This window comes from Triturus cristatus, unplaced genomic scaffold (genome assembly GCF_964204655.1).
Source record: "Triturus cristatus unplaced genomic scaffold, aTriCri1.1 SCAFFOLD_292, whole genome shotgun sequence".
Taxonomy (NCBI): domain Eukaryota; kingdom Metazoa; phylum Chordata; class Amphibia; order Caudata; family Salamandridae; genus Triturus; species Triturus cristatus.
Window position 1 is genome coordinate 638,121 of NW_028188527.1, and position 23,808 is coordinate 661,928.

The window sequence follows — 23,808 nt, forward strand, 5'->3', positions numbered from 1 at the left end:
AGAGGGAGCCCCGGAGACGCCGCGCTTACGGGTAAGTCGACTTACTTTTACTTTATTTTTCATTGCTTATAATATTTAAAAGAATGGCGGGTGGGAGGTGGGTGGCACGTAGTGGGGCTACGCGAAGCGCGTAGTGTGCGTAGATTTGGGCACACTACGTGCTGCTTCACGTAGCCCCACTACGCCCACTACGCCCACCCTTACCCAAGACCTTGCAGGCCTTGTTTTGATGCTGTGAAGGAGTTAAATACACTTTACTGAGTCTGTGAAGTGTTTTGTTTTCACACCTGCAGCCGGGGGTGAAACCTGAAATCTTACCCTGCGCGGAGCTCCATAAACCTGGGTAGAAGGTGCGACTTCATCCCCTTGAAGCCTAACACCTGCAAATGTCACAAGTATCAGTAAAACGGGTGCCAGGAGTCTGGAAGTAGGCCCAAGGCCTTGCAGGCCTCATTCTGATACTGTAAAGGAGCTAAATACACTTTCCTGAGTATGTGAAGTGTTTTATGTTCACACTTCCATCCAGGGGTAAACCCTGAAATCTCACCCTGCGCGGAGCTCCATAACCCTGGGTAGAAGGTGCGACTTCATCCCCTTGAAGCCTAACCCCTGCAAATGTCACAAGTATCAGTAAAACTGGTGCCAGGAGGCTGGAAGTAGTCCCAAGGCCTTGCAGGCCTTATTCTGATACTGTAAAGCAGCTAAATACTCTTTCCTGAGTATGTGAAGTGTTTTATGTTCACACTTCCATCCAGGGGTGAACCCTGAAATCTCACCCTGCGCGGAGTTCCATAACCCTGGATAGAAGGTGCGACTTCATCCCCTTGAAGCCTAACCCTGCAAATGTCACAAGTATCAGTAAATTGGTGCCAGGAGGCTGGAAGTAGGCCCAAGGCCTTGCAGGCCTTGTTCTGATACTGTAAAGGAGTGAAATGCACTTTACTGAGTATGTGAAGTGTTTTGTTTTCACCCCTGCAGCCAGGGGTGAAACCTGAAATCTTACCCTGCGCGGAGCTCCATAACCCTGGGTAGAAGGTGCGACTTCATCCCCTTGATGCCTAACACCTGCAAATGTCACAAGTATCAGTAAATTGGTGCCTGGAGGCTGGAAACACACCCAAGACCTTGCAGGCCTTGTTCTGATACTGTAAAGTAGCTAAATACACTTTACTGAGTCTGTGAAGTGTTTTGTTTTCACCCCTGCAGCCAGGGGTGAAACCTGAAATCTTACCCTGCGAGGAGCTCCATAACCCTGGGTAGAAGGTGCGACTTCATCCCCTTGAAGCTTAACACCTTAAAATGTCACAAGTATCAGTAAATTGGTGCCTGGAGGCTGGAAACACACCCAAGACCTTGCAGGCCTTGTTCTGATGCTGTGAAGGAGTTAAATACACTTTCCTGAGTCTGTGAAGTGTTTTGTTTTCACCCCTGCAGCCAGGGGTGAAACCTGTAATCTTACCCTGCGCGGAGCTCCATAACCCTGGGTAGAAGGTGCGACTTCATCCCCTTGATGCCTAACACCTGCAAATGTCACAAGTATCAGTAAATTGGTGCCTGGAGGCTGGAAACACACCCAAGACCTTGCAGGCCTTGTTCTGATGCTGTGAAGGAGTTAAATACACTTTACTGAGTCTGTGAAGTGTTTTGTTTTCACACCTGCAGCCAGGGGTGAAACATGAAACCTTACCCTGCGCGGAGCTCCATAACCCTGGGTAGAAGGTGCGACTTCATCCCCTCACAGCTTAACACCTTAAAATGTCACAAGTATCAGTAAATTGGTGCCTGGAGGCTGGAAACACACCCAAGACCTTGCAGGCCTTGTTCTGATGCTGTGAAGGAGTTAAATACACTTTCCTGAGTCTGTGAAGTGTTTTGTTTTCACCCCTGCAGCCAAGGGTGAAACCTGTAATCTTACCCTGCGCGGAGCTCCATAACCCTGGGTAGAAGGTGCGACTTCATCCCCTTGATGCCTAACACCTGCAAAATGTCACAAGTTTCAGTACAACTGGTGCCAGGAGGCTGAAAAGAGGCCCACGGCCTTGCAGGCCTTATTCTGATACTGTAAAGCAGCTAAATACACTTTCCTGAGTATGTGAAGTGTTTTATGTTCACACTTCCATCCAGGGGTAAACCCTGAAATCTCACCCTGCGCGGAGCTCCATAACCCTGGGTAGCAGGTGCGACTTCATCCCCATGATGCCTCACACCTGCAAATGTCACAAGTATCAGTAAATTGGTGCCTGGAGGCTGGAAACACACCCAAGACTAACCCCGGGCGTAGCACTACGCTTCGCCCACGTAGTGTACGTAGCGCTGCCTGCTTCGCACTTTCCGAAGTAGGCGAAGCAGGGCAGCGCTACGCACACGCCGAGGGCGAAGCGTAGCTGCTTGCCACCCGCCACCCACCTCCCGCCCGCCCTTCTTTTAAATATATGAGCAATGAAAAATAAAGTAAAGTAAGTCGACTTACCCGTAAGCGCGGCGTCTCCGGGGCTCCCTCTTTCAGTTTCTAATTTCTTCTGGCAAATGCGCATGCGCGGACACCCGCGCATGCGCATTTCTCGCGAGAAATGCGCATGCGCGGGCGTCCGCGCATGCGCATTTGCCAGAAGAAATTAGAAACTGAAAGAGGGAGCCCCGGAGACGCCGCGCTTACGGGTAAGTCGACTTACTTTTACTTTATTTTTCATTGCTTATAATATTTAAAAGAATGGCGGGTGGGAGGTGGGTGGCACGTAGTGGGGCTACGCGAAGCGCGTAGTGTGCGTAGATTTGGGCACACTACGTGCTGCTTCACGTAGCCCCACTACGCCCACTACGCCCACCCTTACCCAAGACCTTGCAGGCCTTGTTTTGATGCTGTGAAGGAGTTAAATACACTTTACTGAGTCTGTGAAGTGTTTTGTTTTCACACCTGCAGCCGGGGGTGAAACCTGAAATCTTACCCTGCGCGGAGCTCCATAAACCTGGGTAGAAGGTGCGACTTCATCCCCTTGAAGCCTAACACCTGCAAATGTCACAAGTATCAGTAAAACGGGTGCCAGGAGTCTGGAAGTAGGCCCAAGGCCTTGCAGGCCTCATTCTGATACTGTAAAGGAGCTAAATACACTTTCCTGAGTATGTGAAGTGTTTTATGTTCACACTTCCATCCAGGGGTAAACCCTGAAATCTCACCCTGCGCGGAGCTCCATAACCCTGGGTAGAAGGTGCGACTTCATCCCCTTGAAGCCTAACCCCTGCAAATGTCACAAGTATCAGTAAAACTGGTGCCAGGAGGCTGGAAGTAGTCCCAAGGCCTTGCAGGCCTTATTCTGATACTGTAAAGCAGCTAAATACTCTTTCCTGAGTATGTGAAGTGTTTTATGTTCACACTTCCATCCAGGGGTGAACCCTGAAATCTCACCCTGCGCGGAGTTCCATAACCCTGGATAGAAGGTGCGACTTCATCCCCTTGAAGCCTAACCCTGCAAATGTCACAAGTATCAGTAAATTGGTGCCAGGAGGCTGGAAGTAGGCCCAAGGCCTTGCAGGCCTTGTTCTGATACTGTAAAGGAGTGAAATGCACTTTACTGAGTATGTGAAGTGTTTTGTTTTCACCCCTGCAGCCAGGGGTGAAACCTGAAATCTTACCCTGCGCGGAGCTCCATAACCCTGGGTAGAAGGTGCGACTTCATCCCCTTGATGCCTAACACCTGCAAATGTCACAAGTATCAGTAAATTGGTGCCTGGAGGCTGGAAACACACCCAAGACCTTGCAGGCCTTGTTCTGATGCTGTGAAGGAGTTAAATACACTTTACTGAGTCTGTGAAGTGTTTTGTTTTCACCCCTGCAGCCAGGGGTGAAACCTGAAATCTTACCCTGCGCGGAGCTCCATGACCCTGGGTAGAAGGCGCGACTTCATCCCCTTGAAGCCTAACAACTACAAATGTCACAAGTATCAGTAAAACTGGTGCCAGGAGGCTGGATGTAGGCCCAAGGCCTTGCAGGCCTTATTCTGATACTGTAAAGGAGTTAAATACACTTTCCTGAGTATGTGATGTGTTTTCTTTTCACTCCTCCAGCCTGGGGCGAAGCCTGAAATCTTACCCTGCGTGGAGCTCCATGACCCTGGGTAGAAGGTGCGACTTCATCCCCTTGAAGCCTAACACCTGCAAATGTCACAAGTATCAGTAAAACTGGTGCCAGGAGGCTGGAAGTAGTCCCAAGGCCTTGCAGGCCTTATTCTGATACTGTAAAGCAGCTAAATACTCTTTCCTGAGTATGTGAAGTGTTTTATGTTCACACTTCCATCCAGGGGTGAACCCTGAAATCTCACCCTGCGCGGAGCTCCATAACCCTGGGTAGAAGGTGCGACTTCATCCCCATGATGCCTCACACCTGCAAATGTCACAAGTATCAGTAAATTGGTGCCTGGAGGCTGGAAACACACCCAAGACCTTGCAGGCCTTGTTCTGATGCTGTGAAGGAGTTAAATACACTTTACTGAGTCTGTGAAGTGTTTTGTTTTCACCCCTGCAGCCAGGGGTGAAACCTGAAATCTTACCCTGCGCGGAGCTCCATGACCCTGGGTAGAAGGCGCGACTTCATCCCCTTGAAGCCTAACAACTACAAATGTCACAAGTATCAGTAAAACTGGTGCCAGGAGGCTGGATGTAGGCCCAAGGCCTTGCAGGCCTTATTCTGATACTGTAAAGGAGTTAAATACACTTTCCTGAGTATGTGATGTGTTTTATTTTCACTCCTCCAGCCTGGGGCGAAGCCTGAAATCTTACCCTGCGTGGAGCTCCATGACCCTGGGTAGAAGGTGCGACTTCATCCCCTTGAAGCCTAACACCTGCAAATGTCACAAGTATCAGTAAAACTGGTGCCAGGAGGCTGGAAGTAGTCCCAAGGCCTTGCAGGCCTTATTCTGATACTGTAAAGCAGCTAAATACTCTTTCCCGAGTATGTGAAGTGTTTTATGTTCACACTTCCATCCAGGGGTGAACCCTGAAATCTCACCCTGCGCGGAGCTCCATAACCCTGGGTAGAAGGTGCGACTTCATCCCCATGATGCCTCACACCTGCAAATGTCACAAGTATCAGTAAATTGGTGCCTGGAGGCTGGAAACACACCCAAGACCTTGCAGGCCTTATTCTGATACTGTAAAGCAGCTAAATACACTTTCCTGAGTATGTGAAGTGTTTTATTTTCACACTTCCATCCGGGGGTAAACCCTGAAATCTCACCCTGCGCGGAGCTCCATAACCCTGGGTAGAAGGTGCGACTTCATCCCCTTGAAGCCTAACCCCTGCAAATGTCACAAGTATCAGTAAACTGGTGCCAGGAGGCTGGAAGTAGGCCCAAGGCCTTGCAGGCCTTATTCTGATACTGTAAAGCACCTAATACACTTTCCTGAGTATGTGAAGTGTTTTATTTTCACACTTCCATCCAGGGGTAAACCCTGAAATCTTACCCTGCGCGGAGCTCCATAACCCTGGGTAGAAGGTGCGACTTCATCCCCTTGATGCCTAACACCTGCAAATGTCACAAGTATCAGTAAATTGGTGCCTGGAGGCTGGAAACACACCCAAGGCCTTGCAGGCCTTGTTCTGATGCTGTGAAAGAGTTAAATACACTTTACTGAGTCTGTGAAGTGTTTTGTTTTCACCCCTGCAGCCAGGGGTGAAACCTGAAATCTTACCCTGCGCGGAGCTCCATGACCCTGGGTAGAAGGTGCTACTTCATCCCCTTGAAGCCTAACACCTGCAAATGTCACAAGTATCAGTAAAACTGGTGCCAGGAGTCTGGAAGTAGGCCCAAGGCCTTGCAGGCCTCATTCTGATACTGTAAAGGAGCTAAATACACTTTCCTGAGTATGTGAAGTGTTTTATTTTCCCACCTGCAGCCAGGGGTGAACCCTGAAATCTCACCCTGCGCGGAGCTCCATGACCCTGGGTAGAAGGTGCGACTTCATCCCCTTGATGCCTAACACCTGCAAATGTCACAAGTATCAGTAAAACTGGTGCCAGGAGGCTGGAAGTAGTCCCAAGGCCTTGCAGGCCTTATTCTGATACTGTAAAGCAGCTACATACACTTTCCTGAGTATGTGAAGTGTTTTATGTTCACACTTCCATCCAGGGGTAAACCCTGAAATCTCACTCTGCGCGGAGCTCCATAACCCTGGGTAGAAGGTGCGGCTTCATCCCCTTGAAGCCTAACCCCTGCAAATGTCACAAGTATCAGTAAATTGGTGCCAGGAGGCTGGAAGTAGGCCCAAGGCCTTGCAGGCCTTGTTCTGATACTGTAAAGGAGTGAAATGCACTTTACTGAGTATGCGAAGTGTTTTGTTTTCACCCCTGCAGCCAGGGGTGAAACCTGAAATCTTACCCTGCGCGGAGCTCCATAACCCTGGGTAGAAGGTGCGACTTCATCCCCTTGATGCCTAACACCTGCAAATGTCACAAGTATCAGTAAATTGGTGCCTGGAGGCTGGAAACACACCCAAGGCCTTGCAGGCCTTGTTCTGATGCTGTGAAGGAGTTAAATACACTTTACTGAGTCTGTGAAGTGTTTTGTTTTCACCCCTGCAGCCAGGGGTGAAACCTGAAATCTTACCCTGCGCGGAGCTCCATGACCCTGGGTAGAAGGCGCGACTTCATCCCCTTGAAGCCTAACAACTACAAATGTCACAAGTATCAGTAAAACTGGTGCCAGGAGGCTGGATGTAGGCCCAAGGCCTTGCAGGCCTTATTCTGATACTGTAAAGGAGTTAAATACACTTTCCTGAGTATGTGATGTGTTTTATTTTCACTCCTCCAGCCTGGGGCGAAGCCTGAAATCTTACCCTGCGTGGAGCTCCATGACCCTGGGTAGAAGGTGCGACTTCATCCCCTTGAAGCCTAACACCTGCAAATGTCACAAGTATCAGTAAAACTGGTGCCAGGAGGCTGGAAGTAGTCCCAAGGCCTTGCAGGCCTTATTCTGATACTGTAAAGCAGCTAAATACTCTTTCCTGAGTATGTGAAGTGTTTTATGTTCACACTTCCATCCAGGGGTGAACCCTGAAATCTCACCCTGCGCGGAGCTCCATAACCCTGGGTAGAAGGTGCGACTTCATCCCCATGATGCCTCACACCTGCAAATGTCACAAGTATCAGTAAATTGGTGCCTGGAGGCTGGAAACACACCCAAGACCTTGCAGGCCTTGTTTTGATGCTGTGAAGGAGTTAAATACACTTTACTGAGTCTGTGAAGTGTTTTGTTTTCACACCTGCAGCCGGGGGTGAAACCTGAAATCTTACCCTGCGCGGAGCTCCATAAACCTGGGTAGAAGGTGCGACTTCATCCCCTTGAAGCCTAACACCTGCAAATGTCACAAGTATCAGTAAAACTGGTGCCAGGAGTCTGGAAGTAGGCCCAAGGCCTTGCAGGCCTCATTCTGATACTGTAAAGGAGCTAAATACACTTTCCTGAGTATGTGAAGTGTTTTATTTTCCCACCTGCAGCCAGGGGTGAACCCTGAAATCTCACCCTGCGCGGAGCTCCATGACCCTGGGTAGAAGGTGCGACTTCATCCCCTTGATGCCTAACACCTGCAAATGTCACAAGTATCAGTAAAACTGGTGCCAGGAGGCTGGAAGTAGGCCCAAGGCCTTGCATGCCTTATTCTGATACTGTAAAGCAGCTACATACACTTTCCTGAGTATGTGAAGTGTTTTATGTTCACACTTCCATCCAGGGGTAAACCCTGAAATCTCACCCTGCGCGGAGCTCCATAACCCTGGGTAGAAGGTGCGACTTCATCCCCTTGAAGCCTAACCCCTGCAAATGTCACAAGTATCAGTAAACTGGTGCCAGGAGGCTGGAAGTAGGCCCAAGGCCTTGCAGGCCTTATTCTGATACTGTAAAGCACCTAATACACTTTCCTGAGTATGTGAAGTGTTTTATTTTCACACTTCCATCCAGGGGTAAACCCTGAAATCTCACCCTGCGCGGAGCTCCATAACCCTGGGTAGAAGGTGCGACTTCATCCCCTTGAAGCCTAACCCCTGCAAATGTCACAAGTATCAGTAAAACTGGTGCCAGGAGTCTGGAAGTAGGCCCAAGGCCTTGCAGGCCTCATTCTGATACTGTAAAGGAGCTAAATACACTTTCCTGAGTATGTGAAGTGTTTTATTTTCCCACCTGCAGCCAGGGGTGAACCCTGAAATCTCACCCTGCGCGGAGCTCCATGACCCTGGGTAGAAGGTGCGACTTCATCCCCTTGATGCCTAACACCTGCAAATGTCACAAGTATCAGTAAAACTGGTGCCAGGAGGCTGGAAGTAGGCCCAAGGCCTTGCATGCCTTATTCTGATACTGTAAAGCAGCTACATACACTTTCCTGAGTATGTGAAGTGTTTTATGTTCACACTTCCATCCAGGGGTAAACCCTGAAATCTCACTCTGCGCGGAGCTCCATAACCCTGGGTAGAAGGTGCGGCTTCATCCCCTTGAAGCCTAACCCCTGCAAATGTCACAAGTATCAGTAAATTGGTGCCAGGAGGCTGGAAGTAGGCCCAAGGCCTTGCAGGCCTTGTTCTGATACTGTAAAGGAGTGAAATGCACTTTACTGAGTATGCGAAGTGTTTTGTTTTCACCCCTGCAGCCAGGGGTGAAACCTGAAATCTTACCCTGCGCGGAGCTCCATAACCCTGGGTAGAAGGTGCGACTTCATCCCCTTGATGCCTAACACCTGCAAATGTCACAAGTATCAGTAAATTGGTGCCTGGAGGCTGGAAACACACCCAAGGCCTTGCAGGCCTTGTTCTGATGCTGTGAAGGAGTTAAATACACTTTACTGAGTCTGTGAAGTGTTTTGTTTTCACCCCTGCAGCCAGGGGTGAAACCTGAAATCTTACCCTGCGCGGAGCTCCATGACCCTGGGTAGAAGGCGCGACTTCATCCCCTTGAAGCCTAACACCTGCAAATGTCACAAGTATCAGAAAAACTGGTGCCAGGAGGCTGGAAGTAGGCCCAAGGCCTTGCAGGCCCTATTCTGATACTGGAAAGGAGATAAAAACACTTTCCTGAGAATGTGAAGTGTTTTATTTTCTCAGCTCAAGCCTGGGGTGAACCCTGAAATCTTACCCTGCGCGGAGCTCCATAAACCTGGGTAGAAGGTGCGACTTCATCCCCTTGAAGCCTAAAACCTGCAAATGTCACAAAGTATCAGTAAAACTAGTGCCAGGATGCTGGAAACACACACACGGCCTTGCAGGCCTTATTCTGATACTGTAAAGGAGTTAAATACACTTTCCTGAGTATGTGAAGTGTTTTATTTTCACTCCTCGAGCCTGGGGTGAAGCCTGAAATCTTACCCTGCGCGGAGCTCCATGACCCTGGGTACAAGGTGTGACTTCATCCCCTTGAAGCTTAACACCTTAAAATGTCACAAGTATCAGTAAATTGGTGCCTGGAGGCTGGAAACACACACACAGCCTTGCAGGCCTTATTCTGATACTGTAAAGGAGTTAAATACACTTTACTGAGTCTGTGAAGTGTTTTGTTTTCACCCCTGCAGCCAGGGGTGAAACCTGAAATCTTACCCTGCGCGGAGCTCCATAACCCTGGGTAGAAGGTGCGACTTCATCCCCATGATGCCTCACACCTGCAAATGTCACAAGTATCAGTAAATTGGTGCCTGGAGGCTGGAAACACACCCAAGACCTTGCAGGCCTTGTTCTGATGCTGTGAAGGAGTTAAATACACTTTACTGAGTCTGTGAAGTGTTTTGTTTTCACACCTGCAGCCGGGGGTGAAACCTGAAATCTTACCCTGCGCGGAGCTCCATAAACCTGGGTAGAAGGTGCGACTTCATCCCCTTGAAGCCTAACACCTGCAAATGTCACAAGTATCAGTAAAACTGGTGCCAGGAGTCTGGAAGTAGGCCCAAGGCCTTGCAGGCCTCATTCTGATACTGTAAAGGAGCTAAATACACTTTCCTGAGTATGTGAAGTGTTTTATTTTCCTACCTGCAGCCAGGGGTGAACCCTGAAATCTCACCCTGCGCGGAGCTCCATGACCCTGGGTAGAAGGTGCGCCTTCATCCCCTTGATGCCTAACACCTGCAAATGTCACAAGTATCAGTAAAACTGGTGCCAGGAGGCTGGAAGTAGGCCCAAGGCCTTGCATGCCTTATTCTGATACTGTAAAGCAGCTACATACACTTTCCTGAGTATGTGAAGTGTTTTATGTTCACACTTCCATCCAGGGGTAAACCCTGAAATCTCACCCTGCGCGGAGCTCCATAACCCTGGGTAGAAGGTGCGACTTCATCCCCTTGAAGCCTAACCCCTGCAAATGTCACAAGTATCAGTAAATTGGTGCCAGGAGGCTGGAAGTAGGCCCAAGGCCTTGCAGGCCTTGTTCTGATACTGTAAAGGAGTGAAATGCACTTTACTGAGTATGCGAAGTGTTTTGTTTTCACCCCTGCAGCCAGGGGTGAAACCGGAAATCTTACCCTGCGCGGAGCTCCATAACCCTGGGTAGAAGGTGCGACTTCATCCCCTTGATGCCTAACACCTGCAAATGTCACAAGTATCAGTAAATTGGTGCCTGGAGTCTGGAAACACACCCAAGACCTTGCAGGCCTTGTTCTGATGCTGTGAAGGAGTTAAATACACTTTACTGAGTCTGTGAAGTGTTTTGTTTTCACCCCTGCAGCCAGGGGTGAAACCTGAAATCTTACCCTGCGCGGAGCTCCATAACCCTGGGTAGAAGGTGCGACTTCATCCCCATGATGCCTCACACCTGCAAATGTCACAAGTATCAGTAAATTGGTGCCTGGAGGCTGGAAACACACCCAAGACCTTGCAGGCCTTGTTCTGATGCTGTGAAGGAGTTAAATACACTTTACTGAGTCTGTGAAGTGTTTTGTTTTCACACCTGCAGCCGGGGGTGAAACCTGAAATCTTACCCTGCGCGGAGCTCCATAAACCTGGGTAGAAGGTGCGACTTCATCCCCTTGAAGCCTAACACCTGCAAATGTCACAAGTATCAGTAAAACTGGTGCCAGGAGTCTGGAAGTAGGCCCAAGGCCTTGCAGGCCTCATTCTGATACTGTAAAGGAGCTAAATACACTTTCCTGAGTATGTGAAGTGTTTTATTTTCCCACCTGCAGCCAGGGGTGAACCCTGAAATCTCACCCTGCGCGGAGCTCCATGACCCTGGGTAGAAGGTGCGCCTTCATCCCCTTGATGCCTAACACCTGCAAATGTCACAAGTATCAGTAAAACTGGTGCCAGGAGGCTGGAAGTAGGCCCAAGGCCTTGCATGCCTTATTCTGATACTGTAAAGCAGCTACATACACTTTCCTGAGTATGTGAAGTGTTTTATGTTCACACTTCCATCCAGGGGTAAACCCTGAAATCTCACCCTGCGCGGAGCTCCATAACCCTGGGTAGAAGGTGCGACTTCATCCCCTTGAAGCCTAACCCCTGCAAATGTCACAAGTATCAGTAAATTGGTGCCAGGAGGCTGGAAGTAGGCCCAAGGCCTTGCAGGCCTTGTTCTGATACTGTAAAGGAGTGAAATGCACTTTACTGAGTATGCGAAGTGTTTTGTTTTCACCCCTGCAGTCAGGGGTGAAACCGGAAATCTTACCCTGCGCGGAGCTCCATAACCCTGGGTAGAAGGTGCGACTTCATCCCCTTGATGCCTAACACCTGCAAATGTCACAAGTATCAGTAAATTGGTGCCTGGAGTCTGGAAACACACCCAAGACCTTGCAGGCCTTGTTCTGATGCTGTGAAGGAGTTAAATACACTTTACTGAGTCTGTGAAGTGTTTTGTTTTCACCCCTGCAGCCAGGGGTGAAACCTGAAATCTTACCCTGCGAGGAGCTCCATAACCCTGGGTAGAAGGTGCGACTTCATCCCCTTGAAGCTTAACACCTTAAAATGTCACAAGTATCAGTAAATTGGTGCCTTGAGGCTGGAAACACACCCAAGACCTTGCAGGCCTTGTTCTGATGCTGTGAAGGAGTTAAATACACTTTCCTGAGTCTGTGAAGTGTTTTGTTTTCACCCCTGCAGCCAGGGGTGAAACCTGTAATCTTACCCTGCGCGGAGCTCCATAACCCTGGGTAGAAGGTGCGACTTCATCCCCTTGATGCCTAACACCTGCAAATGTCACAAGTATCAGTAAATTGGTACCTGGAGGCTGGAAACACACCCAAGACCTTGCAGGCCTTGTTCTGATGCTGTGAAGGAGTTAAATACACTTTACTGAGTCTGTGAAGTGTTTTGTTTTCACACCTGCAGCCAGGGGTGAAACATGAAACCTTACCCTGCGCGGAGCTCCATAACCCTGGGTAGAAGGTGCGACTTCATCCCCTCACAGCTTAACACCTTAAAATGTCACAAGTATCAGTAAATTGGTGCCTGGAGGCTGGAAACACACCCAAGACCTTGCAGGCCTTGTTCTGATGCTGTGAAGGAGTTAAATACACTTTACTGAGTCTGTGAAGTGTTTTGTTTTCACACCTGCAGCCAGGGGTGAAACATGAAACCTTACCCTGCGCGGAGCTCCATAACCCTGGGTAGAAGGTGCGACTTCATCCCCTCACAGCTTAACACCTTAAAATGTCACAAGTATCAGTAAATTGGTGCCTGGAGGCTGGAAACACACCCAAGACCTTGCAGGCCTTGTTCTGATGCTGTGAAGGAGTTAAATACACTTTCCTGAGTCTGTGAAGTGTTTTGTTTTCACCCCTGCAGCCAAGGGTGAAACCTGTAATCTTACCCTGCGCGGAGCTCCATAACCCTGGGTAGAAGGTGCGACTTCATCCCCTTGATGCCTAACACCTGCAAAATGTCACAAGTTTCAGTACAACTGGTGCCAGGAGGCTGAAAAGAGGCCCACGGACTTGCAGGCCTTATTCTGATACTGTAAAGCAGCTAAATACACTTTCCTGAGTATGTGAAGTGTTTTATGTTCACACTTCCATCCAGGGGTAAACCCTGAAATCTCACCCTGCGCGGAGCTCCATAACCCTGGGTAGCAGGTGCGACTTCATCCCCATGATGCCTCACACCTGCAAATGTCACAAGTATCAGTAAATTGGTGCCTGGAGGCTGGAAACACACCCAAGACTAACCCCGGGCGTAGCACTACGCTTCGCCCACGTAGTGTACGTAGCGCTGCCTGCTTCGCACTTTCCGAAGTAGGCGAAGCAGGGCAGCGCTACGCACACGCCGAGGGCGAAGCGTAGCTGCTTGCCACCCGCCACCCACCTCCCGCCCGCCCTTCTTTTAAATATATGAGCAATGAAAAATAAAGTAAAGTAAGTCGACTTACCCGTAAGCGCGGCGTCTCCGGGGCTCCCTCTTTCAGTTTCTAATTTCTTCTGGCAAATGCGCATGCGCGGACACCCGCGCATGCGCATTTCTCGCGAGAAATGCGCATGCGCGGGCGTCCGCGCATGCGCATTTGCCAGAAGAAATTAGAAACTGAAAGAGGGAGCCCCGGAGACGCCGCGCTTACGGGTAAGTCGACTTACTTTTACTTTATTTTTCATTGCTTATAATATTTAAAAGAATGGCGGGTGGGAGGTGGGTGGCACGTAGTGGGGCTACGCGAAGCGCGTAGTGTGCGTAGATTTGGGCACACTACGTGCTGCTTCACGTAGCCCCACTACGCCCACTACGCCCACCCTTACCCAAGACCTTGCAGGCCTTGTTTTGATGCTGTGAAGGAGTTAAATACACTTTACTGAGTCTGTGAAGTGTTTTGTTTTCACACCTGCAGCCGGGGGTGAAACCTGAAATCTTACCCTGCGCGGAGCTCCATAAACCTGGGTAGAAGGTGCGACTTCATCCCCTTGAAGCCTAACACCTGCAAATGTCACAAGTATCAGTAAAACGGGTGCCAGGAGTCTGGAAGTAGGCCCAAGGCCTTGCAGGCCTCATTCTGATACTGTAAAGGAGCTAAATACACTTTCCTGAGTATGTGAAGTGTTTTATGTTCACACTTCCATCCAGGGGTAAACCCTGAAATCTCACCCTGCGCGGAGCTCCATAACCCTGGGTAGAAGGTGCGACTTCATCCCCTTGAAGCCTAACCCCTGCAAATGTCACAAGTATCAGTAAAACTGGTGCCAGGAGGCTGGAAGTAGTCCCAAGGCCTTGCAGGCCTTATTCTGATACTGTAAAGCAGCTAAATACTCTTTCCTGAGTATGTGAAGTGTTTTATGTTCACACTTCCATCCAGGGGTGAACCCTGAAATCTCACCCTGCGCGGAGTTCCATAACCCTGGATAGAAGGTGCGACTTCATCCCCTTGAAGCCTAACCCTGCAAATGTCACAAGTATCAGTAAATTGGTGCCAGGAGGCTGGAAGTAGGCCCAAGGCCTTGCAGGCCTTGTTCTGATACTGTAAAGGAGTGAAATGCACTTTACTGAGTATGTGAAGTGTTTTGTTTTCACCCCTGCAGCCAGGGGTGAAACCTGAAATCTTACCCTGCGCGGAGCTCCATAACCCTGGGTAGAAGGTGCGACTTCATCCCCTTGATGCCTAACACCTGCAAATGTCACAAGTATCAGTAAATTGGTGCCTGGAGGCTGGAAACACACCCAAGACCTTGCAGGCCTTGTTCTGATACTGTAAAGTAGCTAAATACACTTTACTGAGTCTGTGAAGTGTTTTGTTTTCACCCCTGCAGCCAGGGGTGAAACCTGAAATCTTACCCTGCGAGGAGCTCCATAACCCTGGGTAGAAGGTGCGACTTCATCCCCTTGAAGCTTAACACCTTAAAATGTCACAAGTATCAGTAAATTGGTGCCTGGAGGCTGGAAACACACCCAAGACCTTGCAGGCCTTGTTCTGATGCTGTGAAGGAGTTAAATACACTTTCCTGAGTCTGTGAAGTGTTTTGTTTTCACCCCTGCAGCCAGGGGTGAAACCTGTAATCTTACCCTGCGCGGAGCTCCATAACCCTGGGTAGAAGGTGCGACTTCATCCCCTTGATGCCTAACACCTGCAAATGTCACAAGTATCAGTAAATTGGTGCCTGGAGGCTGGAAACACACCCAAGACCTTGCAGGCCTTGTTCTGATGCTGTGAAGGAGTTAAATACACTTTACTGAGTCTGTGAAGTGTTTTGTTTTCACACCTGCAGCCAGGGGTGAAACATGAAACCTTACCCTGCGCGGAGCTCCATAACCCTGGGTAGAAGGTGCGACTTCATCCCCTCACAGCTTAACACCTTAAAATGTCACAAGTATCAGTAAATTGGTGCCTGGAGGCTGGAAACACACCCAAGACCTTGCAGGCCTTGTTCTGATGCTGTGAAGGAGTTAAATACACTTTCCTGAGTCTGTGAAGTGTTTTGTTTTCACCCCTGCAGCCAAGGGTGAAACCTGTAATCTTACCCTGCGCGGAGCTCCATAACCCTGGGTAGAAGGTGCGACTTCATCCCCTTGATGCCTAACACCTGCAAAATGTCACAAGTTTCAGTACAACTGGTGCCAGGAGGCTGAAAAGAGGCCCACGGCCTTGCAGGCCTTATTCTGATACTGTAAAGCAGCTAAATACACTTTCCTGAGTATGTGAAGTGTTTTATGTTCACACTTCCATCCAGGGGTAAACCCTGAAATCTCACCCTGCGCGGAGCTCCATAACCCTGGGTAGCAGGTGCGACTTCATCCCCATGATGCCTCACACCTGCAAATGTCACAAGTATCAGTAAATTGGTGCCTGGAGGCTGGAAACACACCCAAGACTAACCCCGGGCGTAGCACTACGCTTCGCCCACGTAGTGTACGTAGCGCTGCCTGCTTCGCACTTTCCGAAGTAGGCGAAGCAGGGCAGCGCTACGCACACGCCGAGGGCGAAGCGTAGCTGCTTGCCACCCGCCACCCACCTCCCGCCCGCCCTTCTTTTAAATATATGAGCAATGAAAAATAAAGTAAAGTAAGTCGACTTACCCGTAAGCGCGGCGTCTCCGGGGCTCCCTCTTTCAGTTTCTAATTTCTTCTGGCAAATGCGCATGCGCGGACACCCGCGCATGCGCATTTCTCGCGAGAAATGCGCATGCGCGGGCGTCCGCGCATGCGCATTTGCCAGAAGAAATTAGAAACTGAAAGAGGGAGCCCCGGAGACGCCGCGCTTACGGGTAAGTCGACTTACTTTTACTTTATTTTTCATTGCTTATAATATTTAAAAGAATGGCGGGTGGGAGGTGGGTGGCACGTAGTGGGGCTACGCGAAGCGCGTAGTGTGCGTAGATTTGGGCACACTACGTGCTGCTTCACGTAGCCCCACTACGCCCACTACGCCCACCCTTACCCAAGACCTTGCAGGCCTTGTTTTGATGCTGTGAAGGAGTTAAATACACTTTACTGAGTCTGTGAAGTGTTTTGTTTTCACACCTGCAGCCGGGGGTGAAACCTGAAATCTTACCCTGCGCGGAGCTCCATAAACCTGGGTAGAAGGTGCGACTTCATCCCCTTGAAGCCTAACACCTGCAAATGTCACAAGTATCAGTAAAACGGGTGCCAGGAGTCTGGAAGTAGGCCCAAGGCCTTGCAGGCCTCATTCTGATACTGTAAAGGAGCTAAATACACTTTCCTGAGTATGTGAAGTGTTTTATGTTCACACTTCCATCCAGGGGTAAACCCTGAAATCTCACCCTGCGCGGAGCTCCATAACCCTGGGTAGAAGGTGCGACTTCATCCCCTTGAAGCCTAACCCCTGCAAATGTCACAAGTATCAGTAAAACTGGTGCCAGGAGGCTGGAAGTAGTCCCAAGGCCTTGCAGGCCTTATTCTGATACTGTAAAGCAGCTAAATACTCTTTCCTGAGTATGTGAAGTGTTTTATGTTCACACTTCCATCCAGGGGTGAACCCTGAAATCTCACCCTGCGCGGAGTTCCATAACCCTGGATAGAAGGTGCGACTTCATCCCCTTGAAGCCTAACCCTGCAAATGTCACAAGTATCAGTAAATTGGTGCCAGGAGGCTGGAAGTAGGCCCAAGGCCTTGCAGGCCTTGTTCTGATACTGTAAAGGAGTGAAATGCACTTTACTGAGTATGTGAAGTGTTTTGTTTTCACCCCTGCAGCCAGGGGTGAAACCTGAAATCTTACCCTGCGCGGAGCTCCATAACCCTGGGTAGAAGGTGCGACTTCATCCCCTTGATGCCTAACACCTGCAAATGTCACAAGTATCAGTAAATTGGTGCCTGGAGGCTGGAAACACACCCAAGACCTTGCAGGCCTTGTTCTGATGCTGTGAAGGAGTTAAATACACTTTACTGAGTCTGTGAAGTGTTTTGTTTTCACCCCTGCAGCCAGGGGTGAAACCTGAAATCTTACCCTGCGCGGAGCTCCATGACCCTGGGTAGAAGGCGCGACTTCATCCCCTTGAAGCCTAACAACTACAAATGTCACAAGTATCAGTAAAACTGGTGCCAGGAGGCTGGATGTAGGCCCAAGGCCTTGCAGGCCTTATTCTGATACTGTAAAGGAGTTAAATACACTTTCCTGAGTATGTGATGTGTTTTCTTTTCACTCCTCCAGCCTGGGGCGAAGCCTGAAATCTTACCCTGCGTGGAGCTCCATGACCCTGGGTAGAAGGTGCGACTTCATCCCCTTGAAGCCTAACACCTGCAAATGTCACAAGTATCAGTAAAACTGGTGCCAGGAGGCTGGAAGTAGTCCCAAGGCCTTGCAGGCCTTATTCTGATACTGTAAAGCAGCTAAATACTCTTTCCTGAGTATGTGAAGTGTTTTATGTTCACACTTCCATCCAGGGGTGAACCCTGAAATCTCACCCTGCGCGGAGCTCCATAACCCTGGGTAGAAGGTGCGACTTCATCCCCATGATGCCTCACACCTGCAAATGTCACAAGTATCAGTAAATTGGTGCCTGGAGGCTGGAAACACACCCAAGACCTTGCAGGCCTTGTTCTGATGCTGTGAAGGAGTTAAATACACTTTACTGAGTCTGTGAAGTGTTTTGTTTTCACCCCTGCAGCCAGGGGTGAAACCTGAAATCTTACCCTGCGCGGAGCTCCATGACCCTGGGTAGAAGGCGCGACTTCATCCCCTTGAAGCCTAACAACTACAAATGTCACAAGTATCAGTAAAACTGGTGCCAGGAGGCTGGATGTAGGCCCAAGGCCTTGCAGGCCTTATTCTGATACTGTAAAGGAGTTAAATACACTTTCCTGAGTATGTGATGTGTTTTATTTTCACTCCTCCAGCCTGGGGCGAAGCCTGAAATCTTACCCTGCGTGGAGCTCCATGACCCTGGGTAGAAGGTGCGACTTCATCCCCTTGAAGCCTAACACCTGCAAATGTCACAAGTATCAGTAAAACTGGTGCCAGGAGGCTGGAAGTAGTCCCAAGGCCTTGCAGGCCTTATTCTGATACTGTAAAGCAGCTAAATACTCTTTCCCGAGTATGTGAAGTGTTTTATGTTCACACTTCCATCCAGGGGTGAACCCTGAAATCTCACCCTGCGCGGAGCTCCATAACCCTGGGTAGAAGGTGCGACTTCATCCCCATGATGCCTCACACCTGCAAATGTCACAAGTATCAGTAAATTGGTGCCTGGAGGCTGGAAACACACCCAAGACCTTGCAGGCCTTATTCTGATACTGTAAAGCAGCTAAATACACTTTCCTGAGTATGTGAAGTGTTTTATTTTCACACTTCCATCCGGGGGTAAACCCTGAAATCTCACCCTGCGCGGAGCTCCATAACCCTGGGTAGAAGGTGCGACTTCATCCCCTTGAAGCCTAACCCCTGCAAATGTCACAAGTATCAGTAAACTGGTGCCAGGAGGCTGGAAGTAGGCCCAAGGCCTTGCAGGCCTTATTCTGATACTGTAAAGCACCTAATACACTTTCCTGAGTATGTGAAGTGTTTTATTTTCACACTTCCATCCAGGGGTAAACCCTGAAATCTTACCCTGCGCGGAGCTCCATAACCCTGGGTAGAAGGTGCGACTTCATCCCCTTGATGCCTAACACCTGCAAATGTCACAAGTATCAGTAAATTGGTGCCTGGAGGCTGGAAACACACCCAAGGCCTTGCAGGCCTTGTTCTGATGCTGTGAAAGAGTTAAATACACTTTACTGAGTCTGTGAAGTGTTTTGTTTTCACCCCTGCAGCCAGGGGTGAAACCTGAAATCTTACCCTGCGCGGAGCTCCATGACCCTGGGTAGAAGGTGCTACTTCATCCCCTTGAAGCCTAACACCTGCAAATGTCACAAGTATCAGTAAAACTGGTGCCAGGAGTCTGGAAGTAGGCCCAAGGCCTTGCAGGCCTCATTCTGATACTGTAAAGGAGCTAAATACACTTTCCTGAGTATGTGAAGTGTTTTATTTTCCCACCTGCAGCCAGGGGTGAACCCTGAAATCTCACCCTGCGCGGAGCTCCATGACCCTGGGTAGAAGGTGCGACTTCATCCCCTTGATGCCTAACACCTGCAAATGTCACAAGTATCAGTAAAACTGGTGCCAGGAGGCTGGAAGTAGTCCCAAGGCCTTGCAGGCCTTATTCTGATACTGTAAAGCAGCTACATACACTTTCCTGAGTATGTGAAGTGTTTTATGTTCACACTTCCATCCAGGGGTAAACCCTGAAATCTCACTCTGCGCGGAGCTCCATAACCCTGGGTAGAAGGTGCGGCTTCATCCCCTTGAAGCCTAACCCCTGCAAATGTCACAAGTATCAGTAAATTGGTGCCAGGAGGCTGGAAGTAGGCCCAAGGCCTTGCAGGCCTTGTTCTGATACTGTAAAGGAGTGAAATGCACTTTACTGAGTATGCGAAGTGTTTTGTTTTCACCCCTGCAGCCAGGGGTGAAACCTGAAATCTTACCCTGCGCGGAGCTCCATAACCCTGGGTAGAAGGTGCGACTTCATCCCCTTGATGCCTAACACCTGCAAATGTCACAAGTATCAGTAAATTGGTGCCTGGAGGCTGGAAACACACCCAAGGCCTTGCAGGCCTTGTTCTGATGCTGTGAAGGAGTTAAATACACTTTACTGAGTCTGTGAAGTGTTTTGTTTTCACCCCTGCAGCCAGGGGTGAAACCTGAAATCTTACCCTGCGCGGAGCTCCATGACCCTGGGTAGAAGGCGCGACTTCATCCCCTTGAAGCCTAACAACTACAAATGTCACAAGTATCAGTAAAACTGGTGCCAGGAGGCTGGATGTAGGCCCAAGGCCTTGCAGGCCTTATTCTGATACTGTAAAGGAGTTAAATACACTTTCCTGAGTATGTGATGTGTTTTATTTTCACTCCTCCAGCCTGGGGCGAAGCCTGAAATCTTACCCTGCGTGGAGCTCCATGACCCTGGGTAGAAGGTGCGACTTCATCCCCTTGAAGCCTAACACCTGCAAATGTCACAAGTATCAGTAAAACTGGTGCCAGGAGGCTGGAAGTAGTCCCAAGGCCTTGCAGGCCTTATTCTGATACTGTAAAGCAGCTAAATACTCTTTCCTGAGTATGTGAAGTGTTTTATGTTCACACTTCCATCCAGGGGTGAACCCTGAAATCTCACCCTGCGCGGAGCTCCATAACCCTGGGTAGAAGGTGCGACTTCATCCCCATGATGCCTCACACCTGCAAATGTCACAAGTATCAGTAAATTGGTGCCTGGAGGCTGGAAACACACCCAAGACCTTGCAGGCCTTGTTTTGATGCTGTGAAGGAGTTAAATACACTTTACTGAGTCTGTGAAGTGTTTTGTTTTCACACCTGCAGCCGGGGGTGAAACCTGAAATCTTACCCTGCGCGGAGCTCCATAAACCTGGGTAGAAGGTGCGACTTCATCCCCTTGAAGCCTAACACCTGCAAATGTCACAAGTATCAGTAAAACTGGTGCCAGGAGTCTGGAAGTAGGCCCAAGGCCTTGCAGGCCTCATTCTGATACTGTAAAGGAGCTAAATACACTTTCCTGAGTATGTGAAGTGTTTTATTTTCCCACCTGCAGCCAGGGGTGAACCCTGAAATCTCACCCTGCGCGGAGCTCCATGACCCTGGGTAGAAGGTGCGACTTCATCCCCTTGATGCCTAACACCTGCAAATGTCACAAGTATCAGTAAAACTGGTGCCAGGAGGCTGGAAGTAGGCCCAAGGCCTTGCATGCCTTATTCTGATACTGTAAAGCAGCTACATACACTTTCCTGAGTATGTGAAGTGTTTTATGTTCACACTTCCATCCAGGGGTAAACCCTGAAATCTCACCCTGCGCGGAGCTCCATAACCCTGGGTAGAAGGTGCGACTTCATCCCCTTGAAGCCTAACCCCTGCAAATGTCACAAGTATCAGTAAACTGGTGCCAGGAGGCTGGAAGTAGGCCCAAGGCCTTGCAGGCCTTATTCTGATACTGTAAAGCACCTAATACACTTTCCTGAGTATGTGAAGTGTTTTATTTTCACACTTCCATCCAGGGGTAAACCCTGAAATCTCACCCTGCGCGGAGCTCCATAACCCTGGGTAGAAGGTGCGACTTCATCCCCTTGAAGCCTAACCCCTGCAAATGTCACAAGTATCAGTAAAACTGGTGCCAGGAGTCTGGAAGTAGGCCCAAGGCCTTGCAGGCCTCATTCTGATACTGTAAAGGAGCTAAATACACTTTCCTGAGTATGTGAAGTGTTTTATTTTCCCACCTGCAGCCAGGGGTGAACCCTGAAATCTCACCCTGCGCGGAGCTCCATGACCCTGGGTAGAAGGTGCGACTTCATCCCCTTGATGCCTAACACCTGCAAATGTCACAAGTATCAGTAAAACTGGTGCCAGGAGGCTGGAAGTAGGCCCAAGGCCTTGCATGCCTTATTCTGATACTGTAAAGCAGCTACATACACTTTCCTGAGTATGTGAAGTGTTTTATGTTCACACTTCCATCCAGGGGTAAACCCTGAAATCTCACTCTGCGCGGAGCTCCATAACCCTGGGTAGAAGGTGCGGCTTCATCCCCTTGAAGCCTAACCCCTGCAAATGTCACAAGTATCAGTAAATTGGTGCCAGGAGGCTGGAAGTAGGCCCAAGGCCTTGCAGGCCTTGTTCTGATACTGTAAAGGAGTGAAATGCACTTTACTGAGTATGCGAAGTGTTTTGTTTTCACCCCTGCAGCCAGGGGTGAAACCTGAAATCTTACCCTGCGCGGAGCTCCATAACCCTGGGTAGAAGGTGCGACTTCATCCCCTTGATGCCTAACACCTGCAAATGTCACAAGTATCAGTAAATTGGTGCCTGGAGGCTGGAAACACACCCAAGGCCTTGCAGGCCTTGTTCTGATGCTGTGAAGGAGTTAAATACACTTTACTGAGTCTGTGAAGTGTTTTGTTTTCACCCCTGCAGCCAGGGGTGAAACCTGAAATCTTACCCTGCGCGGAGCTCCATGACCCTGGTTAGAAGGCGCGACTTCATCCCCTTGAAGCCTAACAACTACGAATGTCACAAGTATCAGTAAAACTGGTGCCAGGAGGCTGGATGTAGGCCCAAGGCCTTGCAGGCCTTATTCTGATACTGTAAAGGAGTTAAATACACTTTCCTGAGTATGTGATGTGTTTTATTTTCACTCCTCCAGCCTGGGGCGAAGCCTGAAATCTTACCCTGCGTGGAGCTCCATGACCCTGGGTAGAAGGTGCGACTTCATCCCCTTGAAGCCTAACACCTGCAAATGTCACAAGTATCAGTAAAACTGGTGCCAGGAGGCTGGAAGTAGTCCCAAGGCCTTGCAGGCCTTATTCTGATACTGTAAAGCAGCTAAATACTCTTTCCTGAGTATGTGAAGTGTTTTATGTTCACACTTCCATCCAGGGGTGAACCCTGAAATCTCACCCTGCGCGGAGCTCCATAACCCTGGGTAGAAGGTGCGACTTCATCCCCATGATGCCTCACACCTGCAAATGTCACAAGTATCAGTAAATTGGTGCCTGGAGGCTGGAAACACACCCAAGACCTTGCAGGCCTTATTCTGATACTGTAAAGCAGCTAAATACACTTTCCTGAGTATGTGAAGTGTTTTATTTTCACACTTCCATCCGGGGGTAAACCCTGAAATCTCACCCTGCGCGGAGCTCCATAACCCTGGGTAGAAGGTGCGGCTTCATCCCCTTGAAGCCTAACCCCTGCAAATGTCACAAGTATCAGTAAATTGGTGCCTGGAGGCTGGAAACACACCCAAGGCCTTGCAGGCCTTGTTCTGATGCTGTGAAGGAGTTAAATACACTTTACTGAGTCTGTGAAGTGTTTTGTTTTCACCCCTGCAGCCAGGGGTGAAACCTGAAATCTTACCCTGCGCGGAGCTCCATAACCCTGGGTAGAAGGTGCGACTTCATCCCCTTGAAGCCTAACACCTTTAAATGTCACAAGTATCAGTAAAACTGGTGCCAGGAGGCTGGAAGTAGGCCCAAGGCCTTGCAGGCCTTGTTCTGATACTGTTAAGGGTTAAATAGACTGTACTGAGTATGTGAAGTGTTTTATTTTCGCACCACAGCCAGGGGTGAATCCTGAAATCTTACCCTGCGCGGAGCTCCATAACCCTGGGTAGAAGGTGCGACTTCATCCCCTTGAAGCCTAACACCTGCAAATGTCACAAGTATCAGTAAAATTGGTGCCTGGAGGCTGGAGGTAGGCCCAAGGCCTTGTTCTGATACTGTAAAGGGGTTAAATACACTTTGCTGAGTATGTGAAGTGTTGCGTTTTCACATCTCCAGCCCGGGGCGAAACTTGAAATCTTACCCTGCGCGGAGCTCCATAGCCCTGGGTAGAACGAGCTACTGTGTCCCCATAAACCTGTAAATTTCAAAATGTCATAAAAAGAAC

At 49.4% G+C, this 23,808-nt stretch overlaps 1 protein-coding gene across 1 annotated transcript in view; it reads right to left on the reverse strand.

Annotated features, from left to right (window-relative positions):
• Positions 1-23,808, reverse strand: part of LOC146768954 (histone H3-like) — a 36,877-nt gene that overhangs the window by 11,519 nt on the left and 1,550 nt on the right. Inside the window, exon 2 of the mRNA XM_085640630.1 lies at positions 23,725-23,778. Coding sequence (XP_085496756.1) covers positions 23,725-23,778 — 54 coding nt within the window. The remainder of the gene's footprint in view (positions 1-23,724; positions 23,779-23,808) is intronic.